Source organism: Lathamus discolor, chromosome 5, assembly GCF_037157495.1.
Source record: "Lathamus discolor isolate bLatDis1 chromosome 5, bLatDis1.hap1, whole genome shotgun sequence".
NCBI lineage: Eukaryota > Metazoa > Chordata > Aves > Psittaciformes > Psittacidae > Lathamus > Lathamus discolor.
Window position 1 is genome coordinate 51,850,104 of NC_088888.1, and position 19,003 is coordinate 51,869,106.

General features: G+C 39.8%; 1 protein-coding gene across 2 annotated transcripts in view; it reads left to right on the plus strand.

Annotated features, from left to right (window-relative positions):
* The window catches only part of STX7 (syntaxin 7), a 33,684-nt gene that overhangs the window by 3,555 nt on the left and 11,126 nt on the right, over positions 1–19,003 (plus strand). The window contains exons 1-2 of one of the 2 annotated variants that reach the window (XM_065680857.1): positions 2,119–2,208; positions 3,256–3,409. In XM_065680857.1, the coding sequence (XP_065536929.1) occupies positions 3,328–3,409 (82 nt within the window). In that variant the 5' untranslated portion in view covers positions 2,119–2,208; positions 3,256–3,327. Of the gene's footprint in view, positions 1–2,118; positions 2,209–3,255; positions 3,410–19,003 lie in introns of those variants that run through there. The other variant, XM_065680856.1, reaches the window with a different exon arrangement.

A 19,003-nucleotide genomic window follows, 5' to 3' on the forward strand; every position in this document is an offset into this window, starting at 1 on the left:
CTCCTCAGTTGCAGAGGTCCCACTTTCTTGTCTCTGCATTCAGCAATGATCTTACTGAATGTAGCCAAGGGAAAAGTGGATTTTTTTTTTCCAAGTCTGACAAACACTTTCTAGAAAACATGTTGATGTTTGAGTAACTCAGCACTAACTAGCAAAGGGTGTGTGAGTGGACGTAGGGTGTTTGTTTCAGACGTCCATTTTGCTCTCAGAACTAGAATGAAGAAGTTCACACTTCCTGTTTAAAAAAGAAATAAAATAAATTTTTTAAAAGATGCAAAATTTTCCTTCTCTTTGGACTGTTCAGTTTGTTTTTTCTTGACTTGGGGAGTTTGTGGTAAAGACGGGGAAGTGACAAGAGCTGATGGCTGACCCCTTACCTATCTTTCTGTCTGTTCTCCAGACCAGGAGCTTATCCTGTCACCAGCCTGCATTATTAACATACTTGGAAAGGGCATTGCTGGTGGAAGAATTTGTATAGAGTAGAACAGCCATGAATTTACACTGCTGTCCTACAAATTTGCTATAAACCTCAACTGAAATATGTGTGTTGATGCAAAGAATTGTGTCAACAATTAGAGGGATCTACATGTGCAGACAAAAAGCTAAACTATAACTCCATGGACTTTGCAATCTATTATGTGTACATCCTCTCCTTATGTGTTGTGTTTGGCTGCCCAATTGTGTAGCTAGAAAGTTGAAAAGCTTAGTATCAGGTATCGAGACTAATTGGTATTGAGACAAACTCTACATTTGTCAGTATAGTGCAGTATAACTTGCTTAAAAGTTCTTATGGTTAGCTGTAGAAATTTGAAAAACAAAAAATCACCGTTTTTGTCAAGACTTGGATGAAATAGTCTGTTGATTGTAATTCCCTTGATTGTAATGCTGTTGCTGAGAACAGTGAATGTAAACATGAAGGGAGTAAAGACAATTGTGAAGGAACTTTTCAGTTCTGTAGCCATTCTGCACAAAGTAATTTGGTCTTTTGCTGTCTTCTCTCCCAGAAGGTGCATTTTAATGTTTAACTTTTAACATTAAATGTTATATTAAGCTAAGAAGTATTTTTAGCCAGTGCTAACTTTGTAGATAGCATGATACCAAGGTGTTAAGAGATAGTCATACCTTTTAAAAGAAACAATGTCAACAGTTCTGAGAAATCTTTTTCAAACTAACTTCTTTTAGGTTTGTTCTTATTTTTATTTTATGCCTATGAATGTGTTTTCTACTAAGTTGGTAGAATTTCCATACTCAGCCAATACGCTAAGGCATAGAGCGATTTTATTTGCTGTTAAAGTTTGCATGGGTTTGATCTTACAATACAAGCTCAACTCAGTATTACCTAGAGTTTCAAAAAAGATTAAGGGTTGTTATGCCAGCCCTGGGCCAGATAAGTGGGTTTTAGGCTGGCTGGCTGACTTCAGACAGTCACAGTCTGTGATGCAAAATAACTTGAATGTACATATGGTACAAAGACAGGAAGTGATACTGCAGAAAGATAGCATGACTCACAGGCAGTTGTGCAGCAAGTATGTGTAAGAGTGCAAATACACTCCCTGCGTATATATGTGTATATATATGTATATATATATATATTTAAACAGTCATCTACAGTCAGGTTTTTCATTTTTAGGGAACACACTTCAGCACCTGAAGACTCTAGGCAGGGTTTGGGAGCAGCCATGTCAAAGTCTTTCAGGGTTTGTCTTTATAGTAGCAGTAGCTTGTTCATCTACCACAGAACCTGAAGGGCAGCAGGGATTAGCCTGACCTCTGCAGTGACACCCCTCGTGAAATTCTGGTGGGATATATCCAGCTAGTGCAATGTCTTGGCATCTCCACTGGAGATCATCTCATATCATGGAGAGATGAAAACAGTCATGTTTTAAACAACCCAAGATGTTGCTGTACTGTATTAATACAGGCATTTCTGAAGGTGAAAGAAAATACTATTTGGCATCAATGACTGTTAATTGTGGTGTGTTTTGGTTTGTTGTTTTTTTGTTTTTTTTTTTTTTTTAAATCGTAAGGGCTTGGGTTTGCAAACTGTAGCACAGCTGGTATCACACTTGACAAATCAGTAGGCCTTTTCATTTCCTTCTTTTCTGTTTAAACATTTAGATGTGCTTTCTCTCTCACTGTAACTGGAGTTGTAGCAGTGTCTGTTAACCAGAAGCTGGCAGGCCAGGAGAAGAGGACATTGCTTGAAAGGCAGGTGGTTTGGGTTGAACAGTACAAGTGTGGAGAACTGGTGAAGTTAAAACGTTAAACCCATGAAGGTGATGTGCAGGGGGGTGGAAAAGATAAATTTGAGACTAAGCACAGCCTGGATGAAATTTTGGGATTCTGTTGCATACACACGTGCTTAATTAGTCTTCATTCTTACTGCAGAACAGATAAATTACTACTTTTGACTTGCAAGTGCATCCTAAGCTGTTTTGTTAATTTGGATTTACAGTGTCATTACAATATCTTGTTTATGCTAAAATTTGATCTGCGTGAATGAAAACCAGGCTAGGCCATCTTTAGTAGTTATGTGCTGCTTGATTTTATACATGTGCTTTTAGGGCAAATGTATTTGTGAGTATTTGTGTGGTCAGATTTTGATCATTTTGGATAAGGTGTGATAGTTCTGGGTGCAAAAAACAGCCCTAAAAATGCATTTCTGTACTCAGGCTGTTGAAAAATTAATTCATATTGAGAAACATGGCAGCGGAAACAGGATAAAGTGGCAGTTCATAGAATTCAGATGAAACCAGATTACAACTAAACCTGAAATTGATACAAATTATTAGTGTTTAGAGGGAATTGGGCGTCTCCTTCATTCTGACACCTTGTGTGATACCTGCTGGTTTGCTGATTTTTGTTATTTGTTCCCCCCCACCCCCCCACCCCCCCCAGCAGTTTATATATGCTAGGTTATATTTATGGGATAAGTGATACATGGTATGGAAATAACCATATAATTGGTTTGGGATGTAATTAATCAGAGGGTTTGGCATTGAGAGATTAAACATTCATCTTTTTTAGGAATGGCAGCAGATGAAATTCAAAAAGGACATCATATTCTTATTTAATACTTTAAGAAGGTTTCCCCTTAAGTTCTGCCTTTGAAGTACTGTGTTTTTTGAGAGGGTAAACCTTAGTATCTGGAGTTTTCTATAATCTTTTCTTACTCATTCTTCCTTATGATGATGGAGACTTTTGTTAACCAATGACCAATACATAATTCTGTTTTCTGGGGGGGGGGGGCGTTAGGTGTCCTTAATAGGTGGAGACTGTCTGACTTGTTCCTGTCGTGAATGATCTTGAGAGCAAATCTACTCAGCCATGTCGTACGGTGCAGGTTTTGGGGACCCTAATCAACTAGCCCAACGCATAACTTCTAACATCCAGAAGATCACACAGTGCTGTAAGTCGCGTTTATGCATGTTTTATATGAAAGTTAATAATTGTGATGTGCCCTGTTGAAGGTTAGTTTCTAAGGTTCATTCATGGGAATTCACTCTTTGACCTCACTTGCTCATTTAATACTTTTGTGTCACCCATGCAGCAGATCTAGTCTTTTGTCTGTATGGTTAAGTGTGATCTATCCTGGTGAAGTATAAGATCACTCTGTATTTATTAAATGAATAAATAATTAGTAAGATGGCTGCTGGTAATAAGCCAGTCTTGTTCTGGCCAGTTATGTGGCACCTTAAGATGGCAGGTTGAGATGTTTGCTGAGCAAGGATTGCATCAAATATTTGCTGTAGGTTGAACTGTTTAGCAGGAATAGAAACTGTGACCTTGCAGCTTACCCTTTGAAGTACATATTAGATATGTAAATAAGATTGTGTAAATTTCAATACTTTATAGGGGTGCTCAAGTTAGAGTTAAATTAGGCTGCTAAGGTTTTCAGTCCTTTTTGTTTTCCTTCCATTTTCCATTATGTTTTTCATATGTGTGTGTAAAGGAAATACAGTTTTGTCTCAAATCACAGAGTGTATTGTTCATCAGAAGGGTGCTAGCCATGAACAGCGCATGGCTAGGTTTTGACATGCATATTTTTAATGTTGTGCAGGATGTGGTATTTTATTATTAAAACTTCTGATCAGTTAAGTCAGTATTAATAAAAACTTCAGTCTTTGTTTTGCAGGCGGGTTCTAGGAGTTTGTATATGTAGCATAGACGAATGGCATAGTTGGGTTTTGCCTGTTTTTCCAGCTACATTTTATATTTTCTTCCAGAAAGAATTTAGATCTCAACAGACGGGAATCAAAATTGCAGTTTTGCTTTATTGAAACACTTCTGTACATGAGGATTGTATTTCTTCAACCTAAAAATTAACAAACTGGCTCCATAAAAGCCCTTTCACTTTATTTTATAGAATCTGCTCAGTTAATTCACTCAGTGTTCCGGGCACCTGCCAACCTATAACAGATATTGAGACTCCAAAGTGTGAAAAAGAAACCTAAGTTGTCAGGTGAAAACATAAAATGAAATCAGAGGTTAAAACTGGAGCACTGTGAAGAGAGTTGCTGGACATAATTAACCAGGTAGTCCTTAGTCTCATCCTGCTTCTTCCATCTCATCTCCCGCTTCTCTGTCTCGATCCCCTTGTGACAAACAAGATGTACTAAAAAGCAGGCTGCCAGGCCTAGATAGGAGGAGATGCGCCACAGGAGTTGCCTGCAGTCCTGCTCTCCTTTCGTTTTTAAAGTTGAGAAGTCTGAGCAACAGACAGGTGCTTCTGCCGTTCCAAGACCCGAGTCCAAGTGTCTGTTTGCTTCATTGCTTCATAGCTTTAGAAACAGGAGCTTTGCCTTCAGAAGCTCCAGCCAAGCACTTTTCTAGGACAGGTAGGTGTACACAGCTGGATTCCATCCCTTGCCTTTCTGTAGACCTTGCTGAACTGTAACCACTCAGTTATTCTTGTAGTCCATTCCCCTCTGGTAGATTTTATGAGGATCTGAATCCTATCAATATGCTGGACATGTTTCTTAGACTGAGCTCTTTAAGGGCTTATGTACACTTTTCTAGCTATTTTGTTCCCATATGTAGTACCTGTCCACCTTCCTGGTGGAAGGTGTGAGCTGTGAGAGCTTCCAGGTCAAATGAGGACAAACCTACAAGCTTAGGGGACCTATAATTCTAGTCAGCTGCTGAGCAGGCGTCTCTTAGACTGCAATTTATGATCTTGGTTAGGAAGGAATAGGGAAAGAAACAGGCGTCTTGACCCAAAATCCATGTTTTTCTTTTTAAGCATTTGATTTGATTTTGTGCTTCTGTCCAGAAATGCTTAGGATCTGTGAGATGCCTCAACACATTTGAAATTTTCTTGGTTAATCTAGCATTGTGTAGATACACTTGTTTTCAGAGAGAGATTAAGAGTGAGAAAGTTTCATTTCAATCACCAAATCATTTCAGGGGGGCCCTCAAATCTAATTTATGCTTCTAAAATGCAAGCAAACTGTGAATACCGCTACAGAGATATAGATGAAATACAGATTAGTTGAAAGCTGGCTTTTCCAGCTAGAAGCTGGCCCTTTAACTTTTGGGAGAAATAAAGAACAGCTTCTTATATTAGACAACACTGTGCTGCTGAGGTTTCATAATACACCAGAGTTTTATAGGAAGTAGCATTGGTTGGAACAACAGTCTTTACCATAGCATTTCTTCAAGGTTGAATTACTACACACACACCCTCCAAGTAATACATTTGATCTGGGTTTTTTTTTTCTGATTCTGTTTTTAATATGCCATACACATACAAGATTAAATATATGTATTAAATGTCTCACATTTAATACTGTTGACACTGCTATTGTATTAGTACTTTTATTTCCTAGTTTATGTACCCACTGTAACTGATTGACAAGCAAAGCTCATCTCTGTGCTGGTTTAGCACACCATTTCCATAATTAAATCAGTTGCGAGGTAGTGTTTTTGTTTTGGGTTAATGTCTGTGTTAATGGAGTGGACCTATATATGTGTATCTGGTAGCAGCTGGGGTAGCTTAGCATCCTTTTAACTTTCAAGAGCAGATTTTATTGATCTGTTTGTTGATCCAATCATGCAGTTGATTGTTATGTTGAAGATAAGAGTTGTAAATTGTTTCTGCCTTGCCTGAAGTGCTGGTGGACTACTACAGTGCTAGCTGTAGTGGGCTGCTGTGTCTTTGGAAGAGAAGCTGTTCGCGGGGCATTCTTAGGACTTTGACAGTGTAACTGCTAGCTAATGGGAAGCAGCATACACTATTGTCTGCACACTGAGTTCTCTTGGACGTTTAAGCCAGGAGAGCACCTATGTATGTTTGGCATCCCAAACTCCAGAGCATTCTGTGAAAAGAAGGTTCTTTCAGCTCTTCTTCAAACAAGCATCAGTGGTCTCCCTTGCGTTTCCAGCATTTCTGCACAAGTGCGTGCTTATAACATCACGTAGCAACATCTAGGGAATGGAGTCTATTTTCCTCAGCCTGAAACTCATGTTTTATCAGCAACATCTCTGAGCTGAGATTTAGGGAACTAGTCTGTGGAGCATTTTTCCATGACTTTTTTTGAAAGTGTTCCACTGAGCAGCTGGAATTGCAAAACTTAAGGCAATTCTTAACATCCAGTGTAGAGCAGCAGGCCTCAGGCAGGAGAAGGACAGTTAGACTCTCAGACTTACTGCTAACATTTTTAGAGAATCCATGTGACTGTCTTTGAGCAGTGTTGTAAAACCTGGGGAGCCTGAATCACATGAGTTGCAGTGTTGTGTGCTGAAGCTTAGTGAGGTCAGTGATGCCTGCAAGCCATGTCTCACTGGTTTGGTTTCAGGTCTGGGTTAATAGTGATGAGAAGCAGATCTGCAAACAGCTAGGGAAACTTCAGATTTAAATAATAAAACCAAAGAAGTGTATAATGAGCTTTGGCACCTCTTAGACTTAGGCAGCTGCTAAATTTCTGTCTTACTAGAACAAAACTTATGATTAAGGTTTGAAAGTCTGGAATCTGATCCAAAGTAAATGTAATTCTCATTCCAGGCTTATCTTTTATCTGATTATAAAACAAGATCGCACACATTGTGTTGGACTTTTGAAATATGAATTTAAAGATGGCTGAGGTTTGTCCCTAACTTTCTTAATATGAAGGACAGAAATACAGAGACTGACACAGGGTGGAGCGCTTCATTCCACCTGCCTGGGCTTTCAGATGGAGAATTTATTATCAAGGTGTTTTAATCAGTATTTACTGAAGGAGCAGTAGTTTTAGAACTGGGTTTCATATGTTGCACTTTCACTTATGTGGCAGCTTAATGGCAGTTGCAATTAACTTGAGAGAAGTCTCAAAGCCTTGCTTCAGTATTTCCTTGAGAAATTGCCTGTTGGTCACTTGTTTACAGGGACTGAATAGACAGGGAATGAGTGTGATGCACAGAAACAGGATTAGCTAGCAATATATATATATATAATTTTTCATATTTTTAATTCAGTAAACCAAGTCCTGCCTGCTTACAAATCTGTATTTCTACCAGGCATGTTAATTTGTCATACTAGGGATATGCCTAGTAGGATAAGAGTATGAGTTCATATTTTTTTTTCCTATGTTTTTTTGTTCCTCCTCCTCTTGAAGTGCATGTAACAAATTGTACAATAGGATATCTGATCTTTCAACAAATGGAAGAGATGAAAGTAGAATAAGTAAAGCTAACAAAAAGCCCAATTGAAAAGCTTTAAAATGCTAATTTCAGACTTCTTACAACTGTGAAGATGAAGAGGAGCAGTTCTTTGAAATCTGACAGTTTTCTGCATTTTGTAGAATAGATTCTCTGTGTGAGACAAAACAAGGGAAAGCATTTTGTTTAAAAAGATGTTCCAAAGAGGCAGCAAAATGGGAATTGCATTCATCTGCAGGGACAACTCCACAGTTGTAGGATATGGTTAGAGGAGTAGGGACTTCCTGCCTAGCTGGAAAGATTTAATTTGTGCCTCTGACAGAAAGTGCAAGAAGAAGTAACTAGCCACGGTTTTTCCTCCCCCCACATATTACTTCTCTAGTCTTTCTCCCATGCATGGGTCATTGAGGAAGCAGACTTATATACCTTTGTTTTGCTTTGCTGGTAGTATTTTCTTTGTAGCTACTGCATATGTCATTCAGTGCAGTCCCTGAAGAAAGTAAGAACCCTACAACCTAGACAGGTAACTAAGGTAACTATCATGCCTCCACTGACATCTTAAGCTTAGAATGCTGATTTTTGCTTGGAAACACAGAGCAAAATCTGGCTTGGATAAAGTACATGCAGTCTTTCAGTTTTAGATTTCTGCTTTTCTAATTGTACTCAAGTTATGGAAACTATGCTAACTGAATAAAAGCATCCATATTCCCTTCCTACCTCTTCCTTCCCAGCTCCTCTAGTTTATAAAGGTTGTGGCAGGATTTTGTGCAGTGATAGTAGTGAAGTCAGTAAGGATGGCATAATCTACCCTTGCTCACTATTGGCAAGGTCAGTGATAGATTTGACTTGTTCAAGCACACTGAAAATCAGCCCAGCTGGAGAAACATATGCTTTGCATACTGCAAGATTAAATAAATAAATGCATATAATTCAGTAGCCACAATCCGCATATGACTGTGGGGAATCTGCCTGGCTTTGAAAGATTCTTTCTCCTAAGGACTCATGCTTTCAGCTGGCTTTCTGTTTATTGAGGTAGGACAAACATCAGTTCATGTAGAGCACATTCCCAGAAGGTCAGCTTCAGCAAGCAGAGATCACTGTGCCATGTAACAGTGAATTAGTCCAATTTCTGTTGCATCCCAAGTTTTCTATAAGCCAGTATTTTCACTGGATGTTGTTAAAATGGGAGTTGAATTACATTAATTGTACAACTTTCCCTTTCACTTTATGTAACTGGAGAAAATTGTAAGCATAGAGTAAGCCCTGAAGAATATTAGAGTTCTGATATGTGCCTTTGTATTGTGGTTTAAGCCTGATAGCTAAAACATTCAGCTACAACAGGCTGAAACACTGGTGAAAAACTGTCTGCCACTGTTTGTAAGACCAGCAGATTCACATGATAGCTCTTTAACTAGAGAAGGATACAAGTGGGAGAGTGAAAAGTAAATGGAATCACTGAGGTGTTGCAATCTGAACCAATGTGAAGGCAAAATTCTGTTTTGTCTGTATTTAAAGCGCGGTTTTGTACAAGTGTGGTTTTAAAGCAAATAGGCTTAAAATAGAGTTTGAGACTTTTAACAATGATATTGCCAGCTGCAGTTAACTGGAATTTAAATGTGGGAACACACTGGTTGGAACAAATCTTTTGTTATTATTGTAGCTGTTGTCAGGAGAGTTTCTTGGATTTAGGATAAAATTTCAGTAAGACCTGGAAAAGGCTGGTTAATTAGGTGTTTTAAGCACCCGCTTATGGTCCTCTATATTCCATTTTCTAGGTTTTTAAGGCTGAGGATTTGACCTTGAGTCTGCTACATGCGCAAGTCATAATTTATATACGGAGTATAATAGGAGGAGAAATTCAGGTATTTTGGGTCTTTCTAAATGAGGTGAGGTCATGAAGTCCACAGTTCTTTTAGAAATAAACTATTTCTGAAAATTATTTGCATGCTGTTCCTAAGGGCTTTGTACTGCATAAAGTGGCATATATTCTTAAGGTAGTATGCCTCACAGATTTATTTTTTTTTATTATTTTTTAAATGAATTTAGAGAGTGCTGTTAATATTTTTTGGTGTTTTGTTTATTAGAAATAGTTTGTTTCTGTGGAAATTGACATAGAACAATGTCTTATACGGGTGACACTGCACAAGAGGGATAGGGGTTTATTGATGCTAGCAGCAGAATAGAGTGAAAAGTGGGTCTTCCATGGACACCTCAGCATGCTATCTATGTCAGTGCGGGCAGATTTTTTTCCTTATCCTACAGTTCTGCATTGCCTTAGTTAACTAGTCTGGGCAAGGTGGGGACTAAAGAGCTCCTGAGTTAGCTTCCTGTATTAGTGATCTGACTTATTAAAAAAAACAGCTTTCTTCATGTTGGTGGGTTGGGTTTATGATGTTTGTGCAGTTACTGTTTACTGCAGAATCATGTGTCATTTTAATAATTTAATAAGCTACTGGTATTCTTTAGAGAAAAGTTCAGACTTCAGTGCTTCACGGAGTTACCATGAACACTTTAAGATATTAAATAAAAAGTGATTGTAACTTGATTTAATGATTTCCCCTTGGCTGAGCAGTAGCAACTGATTACGTGATCAGTTATTGTGCACTTACGCAATGTGTATTTCAGTGTGCTCTACACCCACATGAGAAGAACAGGCACTACTTCAGTCTCAGTTCACAGTGTCCTTGAAAGGCGATTGCAGATGGTAGAACGCTATCATGGAGTAATTACAACAGCACTGAAAAACTGAAGGCAGATCCTGAACTCCAGGCATTGTCAGTGGTGTTCCTGGTCACTTGGGGGCATGATTCTATTCAGAAATGCTAGAAGCTCTAATAAAATCCAACAGGAAAGGGTAAAAGACTTAGTGTTTTCCCACTCTTCCATGCTTAATGAGTCTTTAGTCTTTAGAGCTCTGATGACATTTTTCATCTCCATCTTAATTTTATTTTCTCCTTCCCACACATACTTCAGTTACACTGTTTCTCAGTGCCAATGCATTATCCTGTTCTAGAATAATTAGTATTATATTGAGTTAAGACAGAATAAAGCAAATAACTTAAAACCAAATTATTGATGTTTTTGGATACTTGATTCCAATTAGGCGAGCTTTTTACTAAGCTGGTGTCCTAGATTCAATTCCTGTAGTAAACTGTTCCTCTTGGTTAAAGTAGGGTTAGCACAGTGGCATTGTGATTTATTTAAAATTGTACTGTGAACTACACTAGTAGCTTTGAAGAGGAACTTACACATTAAGTGTAAATCTGCTGAATCTACTGCAACTACCTTAGGTTGCTGTGTGCAACAGCTTTTATAAAAAATTGATCCAGGAATGTTTTCTGCAGTCTCTGTTCATCTTTAGTCAAGTGCCCTCTATTGATGTGCAGAAGGAAAACACATTGAATTGAATTTGAATAAATGGAGGAAGTCTGCTGTCCCCAGGCAAGAGCAGTTTGATGTGATGTAATTTTTACAAATAATTCTTTTGTTCCAGTAACCTGCTCTGACGTGACTCTGAAGTTTATTAGGTTCCACACAACTTAATCTGCAACTGGATATGCAGTTGACTCACTTGTTCAGCTGGAAACAACTAGGAAGTTTCTTCATAGTTACCCAACTGGTGGCAGCGCATGTAAGGTCTTTGACAGAGTGACTTTCTAGTGAATTTCTCGTGACTGTGCTGGTAGTGTATTTGCTGCTTATTTGCCTGATGAAGCCATAGCCGAGCCTGAGCTTCATGTGGAGCAGACTTTGCATTTGGTGCCACAAAGGAATGCTTTGCTGATTCTGTTTATTCTGTTTGGGTTCAGGAACTAGGAATATGACTGGAAATCAATGACTTTAAATCTGCATTGTTTGTTTTAGTTCTATGAACCTTAGGCAGTGACTAAAACTATCTGTCCATATTTAAGAAAAGACATGGAGGGGTACCTTCACCATTACAATTAATATTCAGGGGCAGCTGTAGCTGCTGGTTTGATCAGTTCTTTGCTACTCCTTCCTGTGACAGGTCCCAAATCTTGTTCTGAAGGGCAGGTTTCATTGTACTTGCCCTGCCTGCTTGTCTGGTTCTTGTCCTTTGCAGTACAATGCCTTGGTGTTAGTTACTCATGTTGGTGCTGGTGGCTTTTTCCATACACACCCAATGGGTGCCATTTTTCCTGTGAAAGCATCAGACTGTAGCTTCCCGAAACTGTGCAAGGTGGTGGGTCTGGCTTGGACTGTAGCACTGAAGGAAACTGTAGCTGGATGGTTATAACAGAGTCTTGATGATCCCAGAAAGAAGTGAGTTTCCAGGCTGCAGAGTAACAAGTACCATTTATTAAACATACTTTTCTGCCCAGTTTCATGCTTCTATGTTGTGCCCTTCTTTTTAGAACCCTGTGGATTATGTGTTATGTCACTCTCCAGCCGTGAAGCTGCAGCAAGCTTGGTCGTGCCCACTGGGGGGTTTAAAGTTTGGTTTTCCAAATGTTAAATAGAATTGAGGTTGAAATAGGAAGATAGCTGATTGTAGGTAACCTGGGAAAGCTTCTTTCCTGTAGCTGGAGTTATTGATAAGCGTTCAAAGACCATCTTCAGTTTCCCTTGTCTCATGCTAGGGGTGAATGCGGTGCTTGGACCTTCTCAGTCCTGCCAGAGAAGGTGGGTGACTTGCAATCTCTTCTTCATTTCCCTCCTTTTAGTTCTTTACCTTTCAAGCATTCAAACATAGGATTTTACTGAAGGGACCTTTTCACCTTTAATTCTGCAACAGTACTGTAGTGTAACTGCCTGTACAGTGATTATTGATTCTCAGTTGGGGATAAGACTGTTTACTCCTATGTTCTTAGAGGCAAGAAGTTTTTTTATGTTTTGGTCTTCATTGTATTAATTTACTTGCTTCTTTATTTTAAGTTTGAAACTTCCTGTGTGATCTTAAACATTTTCATGTCCAAGGAGCAGTTACGTAAACATGGATTTACTTCTGTTAATGGAACAGTCTTGCAGAGCCAGCTGAAGAACAAGGAAAGATGAGGAGAAAGGAGATGAAACTTTCTTCTTCCTAGCCAGCTAAAAGCCAGCTGTTAAATAAGGACAGTGTATGATCCAGTATATGAAATACATTTTTATCTAAGGAAAAAGAAGTACATATTGCAGATCTGGACGAACATGTTTCTCAAATACTCCTACCTGTTAAAAAATGTGAATATTTCCACTGTGAATCTTGCTACTCCTGTAAGTCATTTTGAGAAAGGCAGCCTTATATATGAGAGAGTATTTTTTCCTGTCCCCCCTGCCCGCCCTTTTTTTTCCTCTCTGAGTAGAGGGAACACTGGTTAGAAATGGAACAACTGTTTGGCTAAGTAAAAGCAAATATGAGCTGAGTCTTAAATAGTTTTCTCTGTAGGAATTCAGGTTAGGTTTTAATTGTTTCTCTGGCTCATCATTAACCGTGTCTGACCTGTTCCTGGGCATGTGACAGACCTGAGTGTAGCTGAATAGCTTTCATCAGCTAATAGTTATGTATTATGACATCTGGACCAGGAATGCCACAAAGATAAGTGAAAAGTCTTTTTACTAAGGCAGTATTGATTCTTTATAACGTAAGACTAAGTTTCAGGTAGAAAAAGATTATTTTCTTTCGCATGTGAGATAGCAATTGCTTGGAGAAGATGCACTTTGCTTGCATGGTATCTTGTACCTTGATTGCTGTGCTGCCCAGTTCCTAGTGGGGACTTGTCTTCTGTGGTGGCTCATAGCCAGCCCAAAGCTGGCAAGGTACAGCTTACTGTAGCTTTCAGTATGAGCCCTGAAAGAGCTGTGGATCTTCGTTTATATGCAAACATCTACCCGGATCTTCAGTGTAGAAGTGGCTGCAGGAGCGTGCATGCCTCTGATGGAGGCTGTTGCGATATCCTGGTGACTGATGCAGAACGTCTGCACGCAAACGGTATGTGCCCTTCTGCAGCTCCTGAACAAAGTCCAGCTAGCTGTACATACCCAAGGAACCTGTCAGACTTTGTACTGAAATGGATTAAAATCATGCACAAGATCTAGTCAGATGCTGTTGCAGGATTGGTAATGCCCAGGAGGGACCTTTGGTAGTCATATTACTCCTGTCTTTTACAACTCCTTGAGAAGCTAGAAGAATTGGGAAGGGTGAATACCTAAAGAGTGAGGTAACCTAGGAAACCATCAAAACTGTGCTCTGATCTTTGGTCCCTCATTGTTACCAGTATGTTTATAGCACAGAACTAGGACTTTGTGAGTTGGGCCTAAGCCTTTGGCTCTCTGGGCAACTTGAATATTACTGATGGATTGAGAGGCACCAAAGCAGCTACAGGTGCCTTGACATGCCAACATGAATTCCTTGTGCAGGGGCAAAAAGCTGGTTAAACGAGGGAGGCAGTACCCTTATAAATGCCACCATCAGCAGTGAAGCTGGGAAATAAGGAGTCTTTGCTAGATGAAAAAAAATCCAATGTTTCCAGCAGTTTTGCTCTTCTCCTTCAGTGCCAAGATCCTCTCCCTGCTTGTTTCCCAGATGGGGCTGTAGAGGGAGCCAGCAGAGGTGCTTCTACAGTCTTCATGAGGAGAGACTAAAGCTACTCTGCTTTTCCCTTGAAAGGAAGGAAAATTCACTTTTATCTAAGAAGCTTCTGATCCTATGTATAGTGTTGTATCAAATGTCTGAAAAAGTAGTAGCTACTGTAAGAAATTTGTTTAAAAAAAAAAAACCAACCAAAAAACCACAAGCCAAACCAAAAAAACTGGAAGACTATAAAGATATACTTTTTTTCTATCCTGTATACACTCCATCATGTTTATATTAATATGAAGGAGTACAAAGGATGGATTTCTTTAACTCATCAATCTGCAGGTGTGTACTGTAAATCAAGATTTTGGGAAGGTCAGCTTCTCTAATTTTTCTGTGTCATCCTGGTCCTTCCAGCTTGCTTTTGTCTTTTTATGAAGACAGCCTCAGGAGTGCTGCTGAAGATTGTTGGCCCAAATTTACTTATGCTGCTCCACCTTTTTTTTTCATTTGCTTACTTGAATAAGCAGTATTTCACTTTTCAATGCAATGTACTTTGTATGAACAAAAAAAAAAAAAAAAAAAAAGAGAAGAAGAGAAATGCTGTTTTTTTCTGAATAATATCCTTATTGTGAAAGGTTAAGGTGGAAAATGCTAACTTTACAGGAAGCCCAGAAAAATCCGTGCCTTGTTTAGTTTTTTTTTCCCCCCTTTAATTGATTTTTTTCACTTTGAGATTTGAAATCCTGTTAACATTTTGTGATGTTGATGCAGACTTAATAGACTTCTTGGTAAAATGTATTCGAATTTTTTGCTGCATTCTTGAATCCTGACCTGAGCTGGGATGAACTTCCCTCTGCCTGGAATCATGTTGCTGAACATATATGTGCTGCTGGCTTTTAAGTTTCCCCCAATTATCTACTTGTGTTCAGTTTTAGAGGAGGGATGTGTATCTAACTGGGGATGCAAATATTGTAAGTATAGGCTTTGTTTCAGAGAATTATTCGAGTGAGAGCCTTTGTTTAAAACAAAACCCTGTATTTTCCTTATTTGCACTTAACTAATACATCTCTAGGTGGCGATAGGACACACCGATACTTTTTCTGTCTGAAAAGCGGCTGTTAACAGAGTGCTTGCAGTTTGTTTTGCATTGTTTTTTTTGTGGTGTTTTTTTTTTTTTTTGGGGCTGGGGGGAGGTTGTTCTTTGGTTGCTGATGTTGTTGTTGGTTTTGGGGTGTTGTTTGGTTGGTTCTTTTGAATTGTCCCTGTAAAAGTACATACGGAATCACAGCTCTTTGGCCCTTGAATTAGAAGGGACAGTGCCTTGGAACAAACAAAGGATAATTTATATTAAGTTTTACAGATATTAGATTCATAGAACATCATGTTGGCAGGGACAATAGAAAGGGCTTCTTCAAATACATAGCAAATAAAACTAACACAAGAGGCAATATAGGCCCACTGCTGAACGAAGTGGGTGCCCTGGAGACAGAGGATATAAAGAAGGCAGAGGTGCTGAATGCCTTCTTTGCCTCTGTCTTTACTCCTGCAGACTCTCCCCGAGGGCCCCGGATTTCTATAGCCCCAGAAGGAGTCAGGACAAAGGAGGAGTTTGCTTTGGTAGATGAGGATTGGGTTAGGGATCAGCTATGCAATCTGGACATCTGTAAATCGATGGGTCCGGATGGAATGCACCCACGGGTGCTGAGGGAGCTGGCGGAGGTCATTGCTAGGCCACTTTCCATCATCTTTGGTAAGTCGTGGGAAACGGGCGAGGTGCCTGAGGATTGGCGCATGGCAAAGGTCACACCAATCTATAAGAAGGGCAAGAAGGAGGACCCGGGTAACTATAGACCGGTCAGCCTTACCTCCATCCCTGGAAAGGTGATGGAACAACTTATTCTTGACTCCATCACTAGGCATATCAAGGATGTGGGGGTCATTAAGAACAGCCAACATGGCTTTATGAGGGGGAAGTCATGTATGACCAACCTTATAGCCTTCTATGAGGAAGTGACTAGGTGGAGGGATGATGGTAGAGCGGTAGATGTAGTTTTTCTTGATTTCAGTAAGGCATTTGATACTGTCTCCCACAGCATCCTCATAGATAAGCTAAAGAAGTGTGGGCTTGACGATCAAGTAGTGAGGTGGATCGAGAACTGGTTGAAAGGAAGAAGGCAGAGAGTTGTGGTCAATGGTGCAGAATCTAGCTGGAGGTCTGTGACTAGTGGAGTTCCTCAGGGGTCGGTGCTGGGACCGGTGCTGTTTAATATTTTCATCAATGACCTGGATGAGGGAACTGAGTGCACCATCAGCAAGTTTGCTGATGACACAAAACTGGGAGGAGTGGCTGACACACCAGAAGGCTGTGCTGCCATTCAGCGAGACCTGGACAGGCTGGAGAGTTGGGCGGGGAGAAACTTGATGAAATTTAACAAGGGCAAGTGTAGAGTCTTGCATCTGGGGAAGAACAACCCCATGTACCAGTACAGGTTGGGGGTTGACCTGCTGGAAAGTAGTGAAGGGGAAAGGGACCTGGGGGTCCTGGTGGATAGGAGGATGACCATGAGCCAGCAATGTGCTCTTGTGGCCAAGAAGGCAAATGGCATCTTAGGGTGCATTAGAAAGGGAGTGGTTAGTAGGTCAAGAGAGGTTCTCCTCCCCCTCTACTCAGCCTTGGTGAGGCCGCATCTGGAATATTGCGTCCAGTTCTGGGCCCCTCTGTTCAAGAAGGACAGGGAATTGCTTGAAGGAGTCCAGCGCAGAGCCACAAAGATGATTAAGGGAGTGGAACATCTCCCTTATGAGGAGAGGCTGAGGGAGCTGGGTCTCTTTAGCTTGCAAAAGAGGAGACTGAGGGGTGACCTCATCAATGTTTACAAATATGTGAAGGGTAGGTGTCAGGATGATGGAGCTAGGCTTTTTTCAGTGATATCCAGTGATAGGACAAGGGGCAATGGGTGTAAACTGGAGCATAGGAAGTTCCACGTTAACATCAGGAAGAACTTCTTTACTGTAAGAGTGACAGAGCACTGGAACAGGTTGCCCAGGGGGATTGTGGAGTCTCCTACACTGGAGATATTCAAGGCCCGCCTGGACAAGTTCCTGTGTGATGTACTGTAGGTTACCCTGCTCTTGTGGGGGGGTTGGACTAGATGATCTTTTTAGGTCCCTTCCAACCCTTGGGATTCTGTGATTCTGTGACTTCAAGGATCATCTGGCCCAACGTTTCTAGGCAAAGCATGACCTAGACTAGATATCCCAGCACCCTGTCCAGCTGGATCTTAAAAGTGTCTAGTGTTGGGGAATCCAACACTTCCTGGGGAGATTATGCCAGTGGTGGAATGTTCTCATTGTGAAAAACTTTCCTCTTGTGTCCAGTTGGAATCTTCTTGGGAGTAACTTGTGTCCAGCACCCCTCATCTTTTTCTGTGTGACTCCTTGTAAAAAGGGAGTCTCTATCTTCTTTTTAGCCATCCTTTAAATACTGGAACATGATGATAAGGTCTCCCCTGAGACTTCTCTAGGCTGAATAAACCCAGCTATCTCTGCCAAAGATAATGCCAGCCAGTTATCTTCTTTTTTTTTTTTGTTAAAACAATGCATTACACTGAATGTAAAAAGAAGGCTGAATTGCCCAATGTTTGTGTTTATCAGTACTTGTAACCAGCACCAGGTGCCAAGGAGAAGTGTGCTGGGCTGAACAGTTCCCAGGTCCCAGCAGGCAGGAGGCCTCCACCACTCAGGGAAGGGCTAGTGCTTGTGAAGGGGGCAACTGTAGGCAATATTCCAAAGTTTTCACTGATGATTTGCTGCTTTTCAACTTAATTAAAATGCACTCTGTGTGAAACCCACCTGACAGTGCTGTTCCCTTCAGTAATTCTTTTAGTAGCTTGTGTCATTCAATTCCCCCAAAGAAATTTGACGTATTTGATTTTTATCTCATGAAAAACTTCAGTAAAAACTTTTCCCTTTTTTTGATATCTTCATTACCTGGGTGTGCTCAGAAGGAATTTGCTATAACAGTTGTCGACATTGGGATGTTGTGTAAAGCAGTGTAGAGAATCTAATATTATCTAATTAACTGGAAACTTGTTATGAAACAAAAACAGAATTAATAGTATTACTAAAAACTTTCTAAGGAATTCCAGTTCTATCTACATGCTTAACACAGGTCACAGGTAACTTCCTTATAACTGAAATTGTCTGTTACAGATCTCTTCCACAGTGTATGGAAAAATACTTAGTTATTTTGTCTGATTTTTTTTTTTTGTTTGATTGTTTTAAGGTTTTCTTCATTGCTTAGAGACGCCTTTTACTGAAATTTAACTGTATATAGGAAAAAAAAATCAACTGAGGATCCCATATAATAACATACCATCATATTTTCTACTGACTGTGGTATACCAGTCTGCCTGGAGAGGGCCACAGAAATACAGGGAAGACAAGTCTACTCCTAGCTGAGGTCAAGCAAAAAGAAGTTGTTTTGCATATGTATTATTTTGTTTTAGAACATGTGAAGATGTTACATAAAGGAAAAACGCATAGAGGATACTAGTTTTGCAGTGTGATAAACTGCATATCCTTGAAGTGTCTTGGGTTTTAACTTGCTTTCTTGTGTGACAGTTAAATACATTAAGCTGGAAATAAGACTCAGATGATGTGCCGCTTCTTGCAGTTCAAAAGTAATATATTTTATGAAATACACTGAAAAATCATCGGTGATTTGTATCGCACATTTAAAACTAAGGATTTCAACATTATAGTTTAAACCTTAGCAGCCAATTATTTATTTTTTTAAATGTACTGTAAGCCCCTAAATCATTTGTCATTGTCTCTTCATCAGTGCAC